The sequence below is a fragment of the Epinephelus fuscoguttatus genome, linkage group LG19, assembly GCF_011397635.1.
Source record: "Epinephelus fuscoguttatus linkage group LG19, E.fuscoguttatus.final_Chr_v1".
NCBI lineage: Eukaryota > Metazoa > Chordata > Actinopteri > Perciformes > Serranidae > Epinephelus > Epinephelus fuscoguttatus.
The window spans coordinates 25,483,716-25,500,426 of record NC_064770.1 but is presented as its reverse complement, the minus strand read 5'-3'; the positions used below and the strand labels follow the sequence as shown (position 1 = coordinate 25,500,426).

The 16,711-nt window shown below is 42.6% G+C and overlaps 2 protein-coding genes across 3 annotated transcripts in view; both read left to right on the top strand.

Moving 5' to 3' along the window:
- The first annotated feature begins 1,934 nt into the window (after positions 1 to 1,934).
- Positions 1,935 to 10,985, top strand: e4f1 (E4F transcription factor 1). Its single transcript, XM_049562427.1, has 14 exons — positions 1,935 to 2,088; positions 2,353 to 2,462; positions 3,770 to 3,851; positions 4,551 to 4,732; positions 4,844 to 4,964; positions 5,063 to 5,215; positions 5,369 to 5,559; positions 5,679 to 5,915; positions 6,805 to 6,916; positions 7,058 to 7,275; positions 7,370 to 7,568; positions 7,657 to 7,820; positions 8,954 to 9,016; positions 9,197 to 10,985. The coding sequence occupies exons 1-14, from the start codon at positions 1,992 to 1,994 to the stop codon at positions 9,569 to 9,571; spliced, it is 2,304 nt and encodes a 767-aa protein (XP_049418384.1). The 5' UTR covers positions 1,935 to 1,991; the 3' UTR covers positions 9,572 to 10,985.
- A 131-nt stretch (positions 10,986 to 11,116) lies between these two features.
- Positions 11,117 to 16,711, top strand: part of grid2ipa (glutamate receptor, ionotropic, delta 2 (Grid2) interacting protein, a) — a 39,306-nt gene continuing 33,711 nt past the window's right edge. For both annotated transcript variants that reach the window (XM_049562403.1, XM_049562402.1), the window contains exons 1-4: positions 11,117 to 12,401; positions 13,977 to 14,230; positions 15,735 to 16,067; positions 16,161 to 16,315. In XM_049562403.1, coding sequence (XP_049418360.1) covers positions 12,320 to 12,401; positions 13,977 to 14,230; positions 15,735 to 16,067; positions 16,161 to 16,315 — 824 coding nt within the window. In that variant the 5' untranslated portion in view covers positions 11,117 to 12,319. The remainder of the gene's footprint in view (positions 12,402 to 13,976; positions 14,231 to 15,734; positions 16,068 to 16,160; positions 16,316 to 16,711) is intronic.

Here is a 16,711-nt window from a genome sequence, read left to right as displayed (position 1 = left end):
GAAAGAGAGGTCAAGACAGGTCAGAAATAAACAGTAATTATAAGTTTAACTTTATGTCTATACAAAAATAACTAAAATAAAATAGAATAAAAAACAAAATTAAGTTAAACTGAATAAAAACAAAACATATCCACAGCTACAAGCCCTCACCAAATCCTTGCTCTTTCCAAACTAGAGCTAATTTTACATTTTATATGAAAGCTTCTTCCTGTAAACTCTACCTTTATGTATTTTAGTCATTGTTTTCAGTAATTCCATATTAATTATATATGAGCATGAATATGAATATTAATAATTTTCTTTGTGTAGTTTGTACAGTGCAGATTCTTGTTTCTCGGTGCAAGTCCCCTGCAAGACAATTTACAGTGACAACAATAAATTGATTTGTGAACTATTATATACATGCAAGGTTCCCGCCTGGTCTGGCCTTCAGTTGCTACCTCTGTGTGTCGGTAAATCCCAGCTCCTCATTAGAGAATACATGGCAACTTTATACACTTGGGACCTACCCTTTAAAGGAGAAAAGTTCACTAATCCCCCTCCAAGCTATATGCTGTCACATTTGTCCTTTTTATTGCTGCCACCTTATCAGCTCTGAAGGCCTTTTTGTCAATATTAAATACCAAAAGTATTGTGTAAAAATTAATACAGTAATGATAACTTTTGATTTACAGAAATGATAATTTGTTGGATCAATATCATTGGGTTCCTGGAGAAAGTAGAGACAATCGTTGGATCCTAAAACTGCATTTTGTCAGACCTAAAGAAGCTGTAAGGTTGTCTGCATTTATAGTCAGATTGTGTAAGAGTTTGAATGTTTTCAGGAGGGAGAGGGGGTGACTGTTTATTTCTGGTCATGGTATAATTTTATCATTTATCTGCATATTCTGATTCAAATTAGAAAGGAAGTCAACAACATAAACAATGGCTTTCAGGGCCTTTGATAATATGGGGTACCAAATCTTTTCCATGCTTGACCAACTCAGCTCAGTTCACTAGTAATTTTGCTTTGAATATGTTTCCAATGTTTAGTAAAGGCATCTTATCATAACTTTGTCATTCATCTTACCAGTGAAGGAATGTAACTAAGTACATTTAATCACGTACTGCACTTCGGTATAATTTTGAGCTACTTGTACTTTACTTGAATATCTACATTTTCTTTTACTTTATACTCACTACATCCTAGAGGGAGATATTGTACTTTTTTACCTTACTACATTTATTTCAAAGTTACTCCTCACTTTGCACTGTCAGATTATTAGTAGTACTAAATATAAATCAGCTAATAGATTATAGTGTATTATTAGCCTACCGGTTAAACTACGCAGTGTGATATATAGTACTTAGAATGAGCATCACCTTTCCACCTACAACATTAAAGTGATGTTCACATAATACACCAATAATTCAAATCCAAATGGGCCATTCTGCAGAATGAGTACTTTCCCTTTTGGTAACTTAAGTACATTTTGATGCTAATACTTACACGCTCTTACTTAAATAAATTTTAAGTGCAGTATTTCCACACTGTGGTACTGCTATTTGCATTTAAGCAGAACATCTGAGCACTTTGTACACCACTGTATCTTACATTATTGCAGCTGCCGCAGACAGCTGCACATGCAGATAATGTTGAAGGACATTTTGGTTGCCAGTGCAAAAATATTCATGCAATTAACACAGTCAAAATAGTGAATATAGTCTTAATAATCACATACTCATCACATATGTAAATATGTAAAGGGATTAATGGAAGCCATTTTATGCCTATATGCATTTTAGGAGTACTGTCCTAACATTTTGAGATATATTTCACACGTGATTTGAGGCTAAATTCAGATCAAAGCGTGTTTTCTCCTCTCTTTTGGTGAAAAGATGAAAAAGACACGCGCACACGCCCTTTTGTTGTTATGACTACGAGGTCGTAAATCCGCCATGTTTTCCCTCCTTGTAGCGGCGTTGCGACAGAGACGGAGAATTCGAACGACATGAATGTAGAAAATAATCATACGGCAGAAACAGAGACTGAGCAAACGACAAACGGCAACGAGACGATCACCATTCAGACAACGCTGGGAGATGAAGGTCTGAACTTTGTCTCGCTGGAACAAGGCTGAAATATTTATCAAATGTTGTGTTTGGGCCTAGCTAACTTCCTCCATCAGGAAATGTTGCTAGCGGCTAGCTGCCGTTAGCAACAACATTAGCTAGGTATTAGCTTTACTCAGATTAGAAGTGCAGCCAGTCAGCAGTGTTCAGAAACGTTTACATCAGCTCGGTGGTATCTGGGAGCCCAAACAGATAATGAAGTTGTCTCATTTTGTAATGTGCATGTCTTTGTGTTGTCAGATGAAGATGTGCACAAGTGCGGACGCTGTCAGTCCGAGTTCTCCACGCTGGAGGCTTTCATCCAGCACAAGCTGCAGCACAACTGTAAACGTGTGGAGACTAGTCAAGAGGTATGAACTGTGATCTGTGGGTTTGATATCAAGGAAATCAGCAGTGGTAAATCATTTATATTGAATGGATGATTGTTTTCAACAGGTTTTGAGAATATGCTCACAATATGGGATAGATGTTGACATCACATATTGTGCAAAAAGAGTTGCATTATGATCACAAGAAGTAGAGAGGACAGAAAGTTAGTGTTTCCTGATTTCATTCAGTCTGGCATAATGGGACTAAATATCTGGGCCATAACAAAATCAATGCTCTATCAGTGTTAAGGATATTTACAGACTGCTGTAAGTTGTATGCACAAGCAAACATATTGGCTTGTAGCTTCAATATGTGTTCTGTTTGTGAAGGCTTCACTTTTTAAAGCTTTTTGCACCCCATTATATCCTGCCCACCTCTGGTGTTGCTATAAAAAAAAAGGTGACATGCAGAAACTTATACCCCTTTTCGACAGTCACAGGCTGGCTTGGCTTGGTTTGGGCCATCAGCCCAGCGCAGCAGGGATTTTCATTTCCATTACAGCAGGGCTACCCTCTTTAACTTGTTATTTAAAAGCAGAGTGCTGATCCATGGCTAAAGTCCCCTGTTATTTTTGCTGCATGTGTTTTTCCACAGCAGGGCAGGTAAAATAAGTTTACCTGTTGGAGGTGAGCTGTTTGCATAGGTGCAGTAAGAGCCTGTTGTGTGCAGCTCTTCATCAACATCTCACTGTGGCCGTCTCTGCTTTCACTTTCCTCCCTGCCATATTATTAGACTTAACTTTACTGAAGAGAAGCTGCTAACAAGGTTCCCTTAATTCTATAATAACACATTTCAAGTCCTGTAGATTCTTCACAGTAAAAGTCCTCAGTTATTTTGTTATGTATCAACTTTTATTGTGAAACACCTAAAGAAGGAAATGTCAAGTTTTCGAGCAGCAACTTTACACAACTTCTTATACCCTATAGTGAACATGAAACAGTAAAATAAAGCAGATATCTCAGTTAAAACAGGAAGCAGGAGATAAACTAAACTATAGTGGCTTACAATGACAGTATAAAGCTGCTGCTTAAAGCTCCAAGAATCTCCAGTGTATCCTCCTGCTCTGCTGTAATAAGGAATCCTATATATAGATGTGTGTGTATGTTGATTGATACTATAAACAGTGTTGTTAGCCTTAATCAACCCTGAGCTGAACTCCATCAGATTCTCATCTAACTGGCTTCTATTTTTATCTGTATGTTATTATTAAATTGTATTTTATTGTGCAATGGACCCTCATGAGTTGTGTCCTTAATAGTCTTTAAAGAAAAGGTCTATATTTTGCCAGGTTACTGCAGCCAATGGAAGTTCTTCAGAGGTGAAAACAGCTGAAGGTGCATCCTCGGATGAACCAGTGAAGATCACTAATGGTGAGTTAACTGTAAGACTGCAACTGTTAAATTAAATTGCCAGTTACTTTCTTGAAAAATTGTGGAAAAGACCTTCTGTAATTTCCCACAAGTGACAAACCATCAGTCCAGAACCAAAGATATTCAGTTTACTCCCATATATAACAAAGAAAAGCATCAAATCCATACATTTGACACATTCAAACATCGGCGAATGCTCAGTACAGTGGTACTAAATGTGAGCCCGTAGGCCAGATTTGGCCCATGACAGGGTAACAGGTGGCCTGCTGACCATTTTCTCATTCACAATTAAAATAAATTGAGTTAAAATGGGAATTTCTTTGTATTTTGAATGTAAGGTGCCAGAGTGCATGGCAAAAGCATCAGAGTAGAGCTTGTTTTTTTTAAAAAAAAGTGCCTGAGGGGGACTCCCTGGGACCCCCGACTGAGGTCTGGGCTAAGCCCTGAATGTCCTCAAATTCCAGAAAGTGGCCCCTGACCTTCTGTCATTTTGCAAAAGTGGCCCCTTGGCAAAGCAACTTGAGTATCTCTGGTGCAGCATTGTTGCTTGAAAGAAGACTGAAGCAATACATTGGCAAAAATAGCTGTTGATTGTTTATGTAGAATAACTAATCAATCTGTCAACTCGTCCATTTTGTTTCACTCTATGAATCAGACCTGCGGGGGGACTGCATTGTTAATTTGTGTTTTTCCACACAGATGAAAGCAGCAGTGTATTGGGTCGAGGTCGAAGGAAGAAAGTCATTTCGCTCAAAGTCACAGATCTCTCAGATGGGACTGAAGGCTCCTTGTCTGACAATGCGGACAGTGACAAGCCTGTTTACAAAGTCAACCAAGAGGGACGCTTCATTTGCCAACTCTGTGACAAGACCTTTAAAACAGTGAGTCGTACATTTAATTTGTGTGTGCGTCTTTTTATGAGGAAATGTTGGTTATATTTTCTTAAGTGAGAACCTGAGATGAGTAACATGAGATTTTCTAATTTCCAACAGACCAACATCTTGAGAACTCATATGAAAACTCACAGTGACCAGAAGAACTTCTCATGTGACCTGTGTGGAACCTCCTTTCGCACAAAAGGCTCCCTGATTCGTCACAATCGTCGCCACACTGGTACAGACAGTAAACAGGGACTGTTTTTTGTCATGAATCGATGTCCTCTCACACATTTTACCTAACGACAACACCACTGTCTTCCTGTTCTCTTATAGATGAGCGGCCGTATCGATGCACCCTATGCGGCCAGTCTTTCCGAGAGTCAGGTGCTCTCACCAGACACCTCAAGGCCCTCACACCCTGCACTGAAAAGATCCGCTTTGTTCAGTACAAGGAGATCTTGGTCAGCAAAGATGGAGTACAAAAAGGTCAGACTTATACAGCAGGAGCTTAATAGTCTTGCACAAGCTGTTCTATCAAAGCAAATGAGCTGTAGTAGTACTCGATTCAAGAATATATTTAGAATACCTGAAGAAGTGCCCATCAGTTGAGCCACTGACAGGTATGTGTGAATTGTCCAGGGGTCGAAGATGATCGCGCTGCAGTGGCTGGCCAGCAGCAGGAGGTAGTAGTTGTGGAGCAACAGCCAGAGGAGCAGGAGATGGTTGAGGCTCAGACAGCTGTTGTCAGCGTGGTAGACTCTGGTTCCCAAGAGGTCCTTCATCAGGTCCACTTCACAATGGAGGTGAATGGAACGACGCAGGAGCAACAGGTGAGTAGAGAAAGGGTGCACATTTAGCTAAAAGTCCAATATGGCCTGAGTATGAGACAGTTTTGCTTGTAACGCTGATCAAACCTACTTTGTTGTCCCGTTGTTTTGCCTCTGGCCAGGTTGTAGTAGAGCAGTCACAGGCGGAAGCCCTGGCGGCTGCTGCAGCAGCAGGCGACAACCTCATCTGCCAGGCCATCATTAATTCTGGCATTGCACTGGAGACGGAGGAAGCCGTAGTTGAGGAGACCTCACACACTACTGAGGAGATGGATAAAGTGGTTTCTGACTGTCCTGATGCGGAGGAGAATATCACCGAGATCCAGGTCAAAGAAGAGTTTGTTGAGATGGAGGCAGAGGTAAGGATGAGAGAAATCGGGATTGACCAGTACGTTTACTGCATTGTATTGTGTTCGAAAACAGGGTCCACATTAGTTGCTCAAACAAGTTCTCTTATTTCTGTTTTTTTGTTATTAGATTGACAGTAACTCTCTGCAGTGTTTGCAGTGTTAGTATGAGTGACTGTAAAACTGTGATGTGGTAAGCTAGAGGTAGGTCTGCTGTGTGTGTTCAGCCTCAGTCCTCAGGTCAGCTGAGTCATTACCATGCTCTGTGCTTGAAATACAGTATCAGGATGCTGCGACTGAGCTCCAGAGCACAGGTCCTACTGTTCTGCCAAGATTTCTGCTGCCAGTTAGAGTCAACATTAGAGAGAAGTGATTAATAATTAATCAGTATTGTTTTATTTTATTTTTGAGGGTAACAAAACAGGAAAGCTGTTAACCACTAATAGAAACTGATGGGGGAGGCACTGAGCTGATCAGTACAGTTGGTTCTGGTTTATTTGGTCTGGTGTATGAGCTTACACCAGTTTATTTCACAGTTTAGCCAGCAGTGGAGATAATAATAGCGCCAAGTCTTGTTATGTTTCATTTGGGGTTGGCTGTCGAGTCAAGTGTGATGTCTAGTGTTAAAATTTGGTATACTTGAAGGTATACTTTGCAGGATTGTCGGACACCGTTTGTGACCACGCTTGCCAGCAAAAGTTGAAGTAAAAACCCACCGCAGATTTACTCTCGTTCAGCGTTTCGCCTCGATACATTTGCATTTTTGTCGGCACAGTGTCTCCTGACACCAGCCCACCCTACCACTCAGTTTAGGAAACATGCGAACAGGTTCTCAGCAGAGCTTGGTCTGGTGTTGCATGCACAGCTTTATTTTTACTGTCTGCTTTTGTTTCATTTGCAGGAAGCAGGTAGTGGAAATGGTCAAACATCCTCAAAACTGTACACGTGTCCACACTGTAATCGCTCTTTCAAGGGACTGAATTACTTCCGCTTTCACTTCAAGGGCCATATGGGTAAGTCCATAATTATTAATGATGACTCCCAGCATAACTGTAACTATAACTATAGTTAACTATAACTCTTATAATTAAATTTTATTAAAATAAAAAATCAGAAGATAGCATCACTTTATGGACATTTTGCTCTCCATGCAGGTTACAAGCCCTTTAAGTGCACACTTTGCCATAAAGAGTTCCTGACTGGTTATCTGCTTAAGAAACATATGGAAGTCCATGTCAGTGAGAGGAGGTATAAGTGTGGTGAATGTGGCAAACTGTACAAAACCATCGGGCATGTACGTGAGCACATGAGGGCCCACTCAGATGAAAGACCCTACCGTTGTGCCAGGTGCAACAAGGGGTACAAGACCAAGGTGAGTCTCATTCTTTAGTTTGTTCCCACCAACTTGTCATTTAGAGACATAAAAGGCAGTGTCATCTCTAACATATCTCTTTGTCTGGCCCCAGAATGCCTTGCAGGTGCATCAGCGGACCCATGGTGATGAGAAACCTTACGTGTGCCAGTTCTGCTTGAGAGGTTTCAGGGAGAAAGGTTCTCTGGTGCGACATATCCGCCATCACACCGGAGAGAAGCCTTTCAAGTGCCCAAAGTGCGGCCGAGGCTTCGCTGAGCACGGGACCCTCAATCGGCATATGCGTGCAAAAGGTCTGTGTGACAACAATACTTTGAGAGAAAAGGTATTTGCAGCAGTGACACAGACACATCTAATATCACAACCTGTGATTCCCACCAGGAGGCTGCCAGAAGGACGATTCCAGTGAGCAGAAGGATGGGGCAACAGGGGAGCAAGCGTCAGTGGACAGCCTGGCTACAGCAGCCATCCTCTCAGAGGATCCGCATGCTGTCCTGGTGGAGTTCTCCTCAGTGGTGGCTGACACGCAGGAGTACATCATCAAGGTGAGACCTGCAGTCCACAGCAGGTATTTTCTGTTAACAGTCATTAGTACATGCTGATACTTACATCACTGATTGAAGTGCAAATTAATTAGGTGGCTGATTGGAATCAATCACTGAGCACTTTCCTTTGCCAAATGCAGCAAACTCTGACCCTGATCCAGAGCTTTGATCTGGCCCAAAAACTCAGGCCCAACCCTACATGAACCACATAGTTTCTACCCAAGAGCCTGATTAAAACCCAAATTTCCACGGTAAAAAATATTTAAATCATTTATTATTAAGCTTAGGGCTGACATCTTTCCTTGCGCCATTTCTCCTCCTTCTCTTCGTTCAGCTGTTTAAAGAGACTGTTACAGATTCTGTCTCACACACAACAGGTCGGCAGAGTGGGCTGCACCCCTTGGTGTGACTCTGTCTTTGAGTGCACATGCTGCTCCATGGCGATGCGGAGCGCAGATGGTCACCACTCTCTGCTGCATGTTACGTACATCTCTCCCACTGCTAGGGAAGCAGATGCAAACACTACCAGCCAAGTTGCTTTGCAGCCCCTCCCTCTCTTGTTCACCTCTCTGTCCAATGCAACTCTTGGCATTTATGCACGAGAACTGCCAGTTCCACGGGTCTCCTGTTTGTACACGTTATGTGAGCAAATAACCCTTTAACTAACTTTTGTAACTTAAAATCACATTCTAAATCCAAAATTCAAAAATTTTTAACGTCAGCTTTAAGAAGTTCCTCCGCTGAACTGTAACATAAGCTATTTCAGTGATGCTAGGTGAGCTAGTAGTAGATGCAGCCTTCCTTCTATGAGGTGATATGGTTGGCCGGTGTAATTTGGTAGAAAGAAAATAGTTCCTACATGAAACTGCTCACAACAAGGTCTGTGGATTATCTGGAGTAACTGTGTCATGATTACTGGAAAGAGACACAAGCCGAGTGCCGTCTAGTTCCATTATTTATAGGCAGACATCTCTATGGCTGATATTTCCCAACACTCGCAAACTCAAACCAAAACAATCTAGACTGATAAATAGCACTACAGGTAAGAGGTAAAGTATGTATTTTTGTTTTTGGGGTGCACTTAAATGCTTGGTGATTCATTGTATTTGCTCTGCTTCTCTCACATCCTCCAGACTCAAACAGAGGAGGAGGTGCAGGAAGAAGAGGTTACACTCATTCAAGATGGCCAGAATGAGGTCAGTATACACCAACACACACACACACACACACACACACATGAAAGAGAATATTAGTATGATTTATAGCAGTTAGTTGCAGAGTGTGAAATTCACAGGATCTGATCAGAGCTGGTAATTGTGCATTCATTATATTACAACTCCTCTTCTACCTTTTTATATCAAACCTCTACCTGCCAGATGGGAAACCACATCATGAAAGTGGTACAGCGTATTGTCAGCCAGTCACACGGCGCCGGTGGCACAGGCAGCCACCAAATCATTGTGCGCAACGTGGCAATGAACGAGGAGGGCACATCCATCTCCGACTGCGGTGACACCATCACCATCGCGACGCCGGAAAGCCTGACGGAGCAGGTGGCAATGACGCTGGCCTCTGCCATCAGTGACGGCACGCTGCTGGCCACGGCGGGCACCGTGGAGACGGCAGACGGAACAGTTACCATGGTTACCACCGAGGAAGCCGTGGAGGAGGGAATACAGATGGTGCAGCAGCAAGAGGAATATGTCATCACCTCCCCAGAGGAGGTGGAGATTCAGACTGTCATTGTATGATCCAAGAGGATCTTAACTACGAACTGTACCTGTGTAGCCAATTACTGTAGACTTTATATGAGCTTTGTGTGTGAGATCTGACTACAAAACTAAGGCCAAAGTGTTTATAAGGTTTATTGTTACAGAAGTAGAACAACCTACAAAGAAATGTCTGTGTGAAACCTACAAAGAATGAGTGTGCATGAGGACTAGTTCGATCATGTGTTTGGTTTTTGCTGATTGATTTAGTGAAATTAAGCACTTCCTGTCATCCAGTATGCCAGCTAATCTTTGAACTTTTAGGTGCGTACAGCTTAAAAAAAACTAACCAGATTAATTTTGTAAGGCATTTTTCTTTTGTAGTTGGTACAAACTGAACATGTCTCTGCCTTTTTATCTGTTGTAGCCTGGTTTCTTTGCTTTGCTGCGGTCAGAAAATGAAATTTCTTACTACTTAAACTACCTAAAATTGCATCGCTCCATCGCAGTTTTCACTTCTGCTCTCACGTCAGGGTCGGGTATTCTCAAGTTTTGGGACTCTACATCTCCAATAGGGCTGCAACTGAAGATTATTTTTGTTAATCAGTTGATTTTCTAAATTAATCGATTAGTTGTTTGGTCAAATGTCAGAAAAAGCCCAAGATGAAATCCTCAAATGTCTTGTTTTGTCTACAACCCAAAGATGTTCTGTTTACTGTCATAGAGGAGTGAAGAAACTAGAGATGTTACGATACCATTACCTATATTGGAAATGCCTCTTATACTGCCTAAAATTCTGAATCGGGTATCGGCGAATATGCAAGTGTATTACACTGATCTGATACCACAAAAGTCATTAACAAAGTTTCGTAATATTCCCTTGAGGTTGGCAATGTCGTATACAAGATCAAAGTACTCTACCATTTTAAAATATCTCCGAAACGGTCTTCTTGACACAGAAATGGACTCGTCATATGCTGCTGTTATTGTTATTTTTTTTAACATAGTGGCATTGGATCGGCACTCAGTATCGGACGATAAGCAAGTTTAGGTATCGGAAATGGGGTATTTTCTAAAAGAAACCAGAAAATATTCACATTTAAGAAGCTGGAATCAAATAAATTTAACCTTTTTTTCTTAAAAAGTTACTCAAAACGGATTAATCAATGATCAGATTAATTGGCGATTCATTTGACAGTTGACAGCTAATCGATAAATCGTTGCAGCTCTAATCTCCAAACTGAAATGTGGTGCCCTTTAAAGCCCGACTGATCCAGATCTGTGTGTGCGTGTGTGTGTGCCTGCCTGTTTGAGGCCATTCAAGGAGAGTACAAACTTCCCATGGAACAGTGTTTTAACCATAATGCATCTTTACGCATGACAGATACACCAGACATTAAAATGTCATTAGTTTACTCGAGCAGTTTGCATCAAATAAATGCTATTTTCTTATACAGTTTGCTTTCATTCGTCTTTGATTTCCTGTTTTTCTGATTGATTGATGAAGATTGTCTTGACCTTTGAGTGTGTGATGTGTTTTGTGTGCTAATTAGATTTCTGTGATCATGTTTGCTTGTCTTTGGAAAATCATTTTTGTTTTGAATAGTGATTGTTAAGGTGAGTGGAAACAACCATGTAGGATTTCTCTCAGTTAACCCTAACTGAATGCACTTTAAACTGGAAATTTGGGATGTCTGCAATGGGAATTATCTACTATATCTCTCCCTAGTACCGTGGATATGTGGTTGTTTCCAATCTACTCATTCATTGTTTTTGTGTTTCCCCAAAGTCCCCCCAATGTTAGTAAAAACCTGTGTATAAGTCTTTTTGCCTTTGTTGATACACCGAGATCCTGCAGTATTGTTGTATTATTTTTATCATCCTTTGTTGCCGTCTCATTTCATTTCCTCTCTTTGTTTTTAGAAGTGTGTGGCTGTAGAGTGAGTGTCATCTACCATCTCATCATGGGAATACCACCTGCTTTGAAACCACACACACCTGCCAGGTAAAACATCCTCTGGGACACGTACACACCACAAAGCTTGCACTGACTCATGCCACGCTGTGAACTCTGTATTGGTATTTGCAGTCCTACGCTAAATTCACCAGAGCTCATTGGATCAGTTGGAATATTGTGAGCAACCTTGAGCATGTCTGCGGGCTACATCTCTGTAACTGGTGTTCCAGTACTGAGGTTAACACAGCCGCTATAATCAGAGAAGTGTCCCTGGCTGGTACGACACACACTGGTTTCTGGGTCACTCCTCAGCCCTCTGAGAGGGCCCTATCCACATGAGCAGCCGAGGAAGGCAGAGAGAGCGGGTGGGAGAGAGAGAGAGGGATAGGTATTTATAGAAAAATGGGGCTTCGCAGTACCTTTTCTTGCAAAGAACCATTTCAGGACCAAGTGAGTGTGTCCCAGTTTTGTGATCATCGCTCAGCCATAGGGTTTGGGCTGAGGCTGAGGCTGAGGCTGAGGCTGGACCGCCTCGTCCAGGATGGAGAGCCCGACTTTCAGACGCTCTCCCCTGTTCTCCGGCCTCCCTGCCCTCAGCTGCAGACTGCTGGTTCTCTGATTAAGAACAAGGGGAGGCAGTGGCCCAGATAACCTACAGATGTGACCTCTTAGGCACACTTGATTTGCTTAGCAGGGTAGAGGCTTTTGGAGGCAGTGAGCTCAGGTGAGGAGCAGCACAAAGGTGTCCGAGGGCACTCTTTGGCTGCGTCAACCTCCAGGCCGGGGGCGAAGGGAGGCTGGCTGGAACGTGCCCTGCCGCAAGCCGGGCGAGGATGAGGCGTTTCCTGAGCAGAAAGGGCCGCTTCTCCCTGCGCCAGAGCAAGTCTGGGACCCGGAGTGCTTCCAAAGATTTCTGTAAGTCTCTGAATGGTAGTTTTTTTACATGTTGAAACTGAACTGCTTCATCTGCTGGAGGTAAGACAAAGAGGAAAGGATCTGAAGCTGACATTGTGTAAGTGGGTCGCAGGCTGGAGAGAATAGAACAGGAAGACAGCCCCTCTGAGTGCTGCTTGTGTTCTGGTGGTGGTGGGGAGAGAAGATTGTGATCCGCAGCTCCGTATCAGTGATTTCCCAATCTATTTTAGATCAATATTCAGCTGCAGTTTGATGTTTCCTCCCAGCAAGCTGACACCACATTCTGTGGCACTTTGTAAGTCTTTGGATTTGATATATGTTTTATGCACTCAGCCGCATCTCACCCTGAATATTTAGCCCCGTGCTCTGGTGAGATCTGATTTGTCTTTTTTTTTTTTTTTTTTTTGCATTGAAGTAGATCTGACACTTCTACTTTTTGCAAAGTCTTGCACAGACTTATTTTCTCACTGCTCAGGCACTTTTGTGTTACTTTTCTTACTTCCTGTCTCTAATTTTGTCTTTCTCCGTCTGTCTCACTTTCCCTCTGTCTCCGTCTTTCTGTGCCTCTGATCAATTACAAAAAGAAAAGCAGAGCAGTTTGGTGCCGGGGGTTTGATGGATGACTGCGTGCAATTGTTTGTGTTTCTGCATTTTTATAGTGTATCTTACATAAGTTTGCTCTGTTGTATTTCTGTCAAATTCTCCTTTCTAAAATTTGCACCTTGGAGTCATTTCATCATGTGAAGCCTTGATTTAAATCTTTGTTGATAGGAGTGGGAGTGCCGCCTTGACTTGAGGCAAACATGTCTCATCAAATGACTTATATGCAGGTATTTTCTGCTTTAATACAAACAGTAGATGCGATAAGGTTCCTAATTACACCATATTTATTGTAAGGCGCCTTTTGATATAAATGTAAAATGTGCAAATGAGCAGGACAAAAAGATCGGAAATAATAAATGAACTAAATTAAACAACATTTTTTCATATTGTGATCCAGAATATGAAGTCGTGTTGGGCTCTTTGGTGAGAAATCTTCAACAGAAAGCATCACGAAGTGGACTGACCGCTCCCTATAATGTCCTATATATATCTTTGACGTATCTAGATGGCTGTAGATGAGTGGAGATGGAGTCAAATGAGCCTGCTGGGACACTTTCTGCTGCATTAGAATGAGGCCAGTGACCAGGGGAAGGCCAGCGGTTCATGTGGGCGAAGAACCAACAGTCAGAAATAACCTCCTTCACACGAGTCTGTTCTTTAACTATCCATCAATCTAAAAACGTGACTTCTGTGTCTTTATATATGTGGCTTCATTACATAGGCTCATGCACCTGCTGCTACAGCCATGCAGCTCCATTACTGAGATGCCCTATTTAAACCAGTGGACCATTTGACCTCCATTTTGTAGCTCACAACCTGCTCTCTTGTACTGAGCATCTTGCAGTCAGATTAGCAATGTTCCTAATTTCTGATATGACATACATATCCGACACGCAGTAAACCATTTCAGCTCCCAATTAACCCATTAAAGTCTAATGCACTGGGGCGTGACATCCTCTGTTCGTCCTCCAGTCCTTGGCCTTCCACCCACCAATCAGAACTGGCCTGAGGCGTTTGGCTTCCGACTGGGTGGCACAGGACCCAGTTACATCCTGTCCGTGGTGGAGGGCAGTAGTGCTTACCTGGCTGGCTTGCAGCCAGGCGACCAGGTGGTGGACATTGAGGGCCAGGATGTGACCAACCTCAGCACACCGGCACTGATCGCCCTGGCGCAGACCCTGAAGACGGTGCCGCCCAGCATCGGAGTGGTGTCACGGATCGAACAGGTCAGCTGAAAACCAATAATCCACATTTTGTCTTTTAAAGTCCAGTGTGTAGGATTTAGGGGGCTATATCTTCAGAAATGGAATATAATGTAATGTGTATGTTAGAATGAGCCTTTAAACCTACATAGGGTGCGGGTCCTCGTCTACGGAGATTGCCATGTTGCACTGCCATGTTTCTACAGTAGCCTAGATGAGAGAGTGGGAAAACACTTTTTTTTTTTAACATGAAACTGCTTTAGTCTGTGTTTTTATTTGTTTATATCACTGGGTCTGTTTGTTTTGGAGAGGAAGAGACCTCTGTGGATAATTCGGCTCCGGGTAAACCCCCCCTGAACATCTGGGGCCATATTCACAAAGCTTCCTAGTATAAAGAGTTGCTCCAAGGGATGAAATTCTAAGAAAATTCTTAGCATTATGACGTTTTTTTTTAATAATTTCCCCTTAAAGATAAGAATAAGTCCTTGTTAAGATAAAAGTTATTCACAGAGCATCTTAGCCTATAAAGAGCTCAAGGTGGAAAACAGAAGTGAGGAGAAGGACTTTTAAGGGGCTAAAGGGTTTCTTAAGCAGAGGAGAAAATGGCAGAAAGAGAAAGAAGTCACAGAAATATTCTCCTAACACTGGATGACAGTGATTAAATGAAATGCTGCAGTTAAGATCGTGCATGATTTATGTTTTTGGTTGATCTCATTAGGGATACGCACACATATCCCACCCAATGAAATAACATTATAATGCCAGAAACAAAATGATCACAAAAATAAGATATTTGGAAAACTGGAAAAATGCAACAGTGCAGCAGTGATGACTTGAGTCTGTCAGAACCTTCCATCAGCAGTGATCACGCTAACAATGACAACACTTTCAGTCTCGTATTGTGATGTAGTTCATTTCATTTCCACACCTTGCAGGCTCACACAAAAGCGTGTCCGTGACAACCAATCACATCTTTTAAAAGAATGTGTCATACCTAGCAATGGGGTCCAACCACACCTTCTCACTAAGGTAGACGTTTCTGTCTCTTCCTTGCTCAGAGTTGCTCTGAGAACTTTCCTGAATCACTCCTAAGCTAGGAATCATTACTAAAATGTTTTAGTCTAAGTTAGGAGCTCTCTGAGAGTAGAATGTTTATGAATAAGGCCCCTGCATCTCAAGTTATCAGAGAAAGAAGTTGAGCACATATTAGCAGGTGTTAGGCCAGCGCCCTGTCTCTGACATGCCAAAAAGTGTAGGAGAGACACCTGGTCCATTTGTTTTGGAGAGGAAGAGACCTCTGAGGGTAATTCAGCTCCCGATAAAAACCTCCTGAACAATGAACACTGAAGGAATTCTAACCAGGAGAAATCTTGGCTGGTTGCAATCTGAAATTGTCACTGCTAGATTGCTCTAAATCCCCTTAAACTTTACACACTGGACCATTAGTTGGTGGAAAAACACCAAAAACACACATAACATTCAGGTGAAAACAGCACTGAGGTGGCGAACATGCTTCTCCCTTCCTCAGATTGACATCACTCCTGGCCCAGATGGACGTTTTGGCTTCACCATCGTCGGAGACAGTCCTCTGATGGTGGAGGACTGCATGCCCAATGGTCCGGCTGGTCGCAATGGTCTCAAAGCCGGGGACTACGTCATGGAGGTCAACGGCATCCCGGTGAAGCATCACGAAACAGCAGCGGCCATGATCAAAGCGGCTCAGGGTCGACCTCTGCGTCTGGGCGTGCTCAGCATGGCCCGGCGGCCCAAGCGACTGAGCAGCAGCATGAGGGTGTTGTCGCAGAGCGGGGACAGCATCAGGGAGAGTCGCGCCCACAAGGCCATGGAGTTCAACAAAAAAGTGGGTGTGAAATAGATGTTTGTAATTTCATGTGTTTGTTGTTGTTTTTATTATGTATGTAAATTTATGTATGTACATTAATTTATCTAACAGGTGGAGGAGGTTCTCGGAGAGGAGCCAGATGTGAAGGAACAGCTGTTTGAGGTGCTCAAGCAGTACGCCGCTGAGAGGGATGTGGAGAGTCTGGCTGAGGCCCTGCCCGACATCTTGATCACAGAAGAGCATCAGCAGCTGATTGACAGCGTCAGGTAGCCAATCACTTGCTCAGACATACTCAAACATCAAACATGTCTTGTGTGTGTGTGTGTGTGTTTGTGTGACTAACCAGCCTTTCAGTCCTTCTCATGTGGTGATCAAAGAAGCCTTGTCAGATACAAGAGAATATCATAAAAATGTTTATACCCGTTCTCCCCCCTGCACTGAAACAGGCTTCTGCGCAAATAAAAATCAGATTCAGTGTGCGACAAAATTCTGCTACAGTAGTGGCTTTACATCTTGTTTCAGTGTCTGTCACTGCCAGTGATGCAACCAGGACAATGCATTAATATTTTAGCCCGCAGCGCTGTTTTCAGTCTAAACTCTCAACGGGTTTAAGCGCCTGTGAATTTATAGTTTAGTTTAGCTTATTGGGAAGCAACTGATGT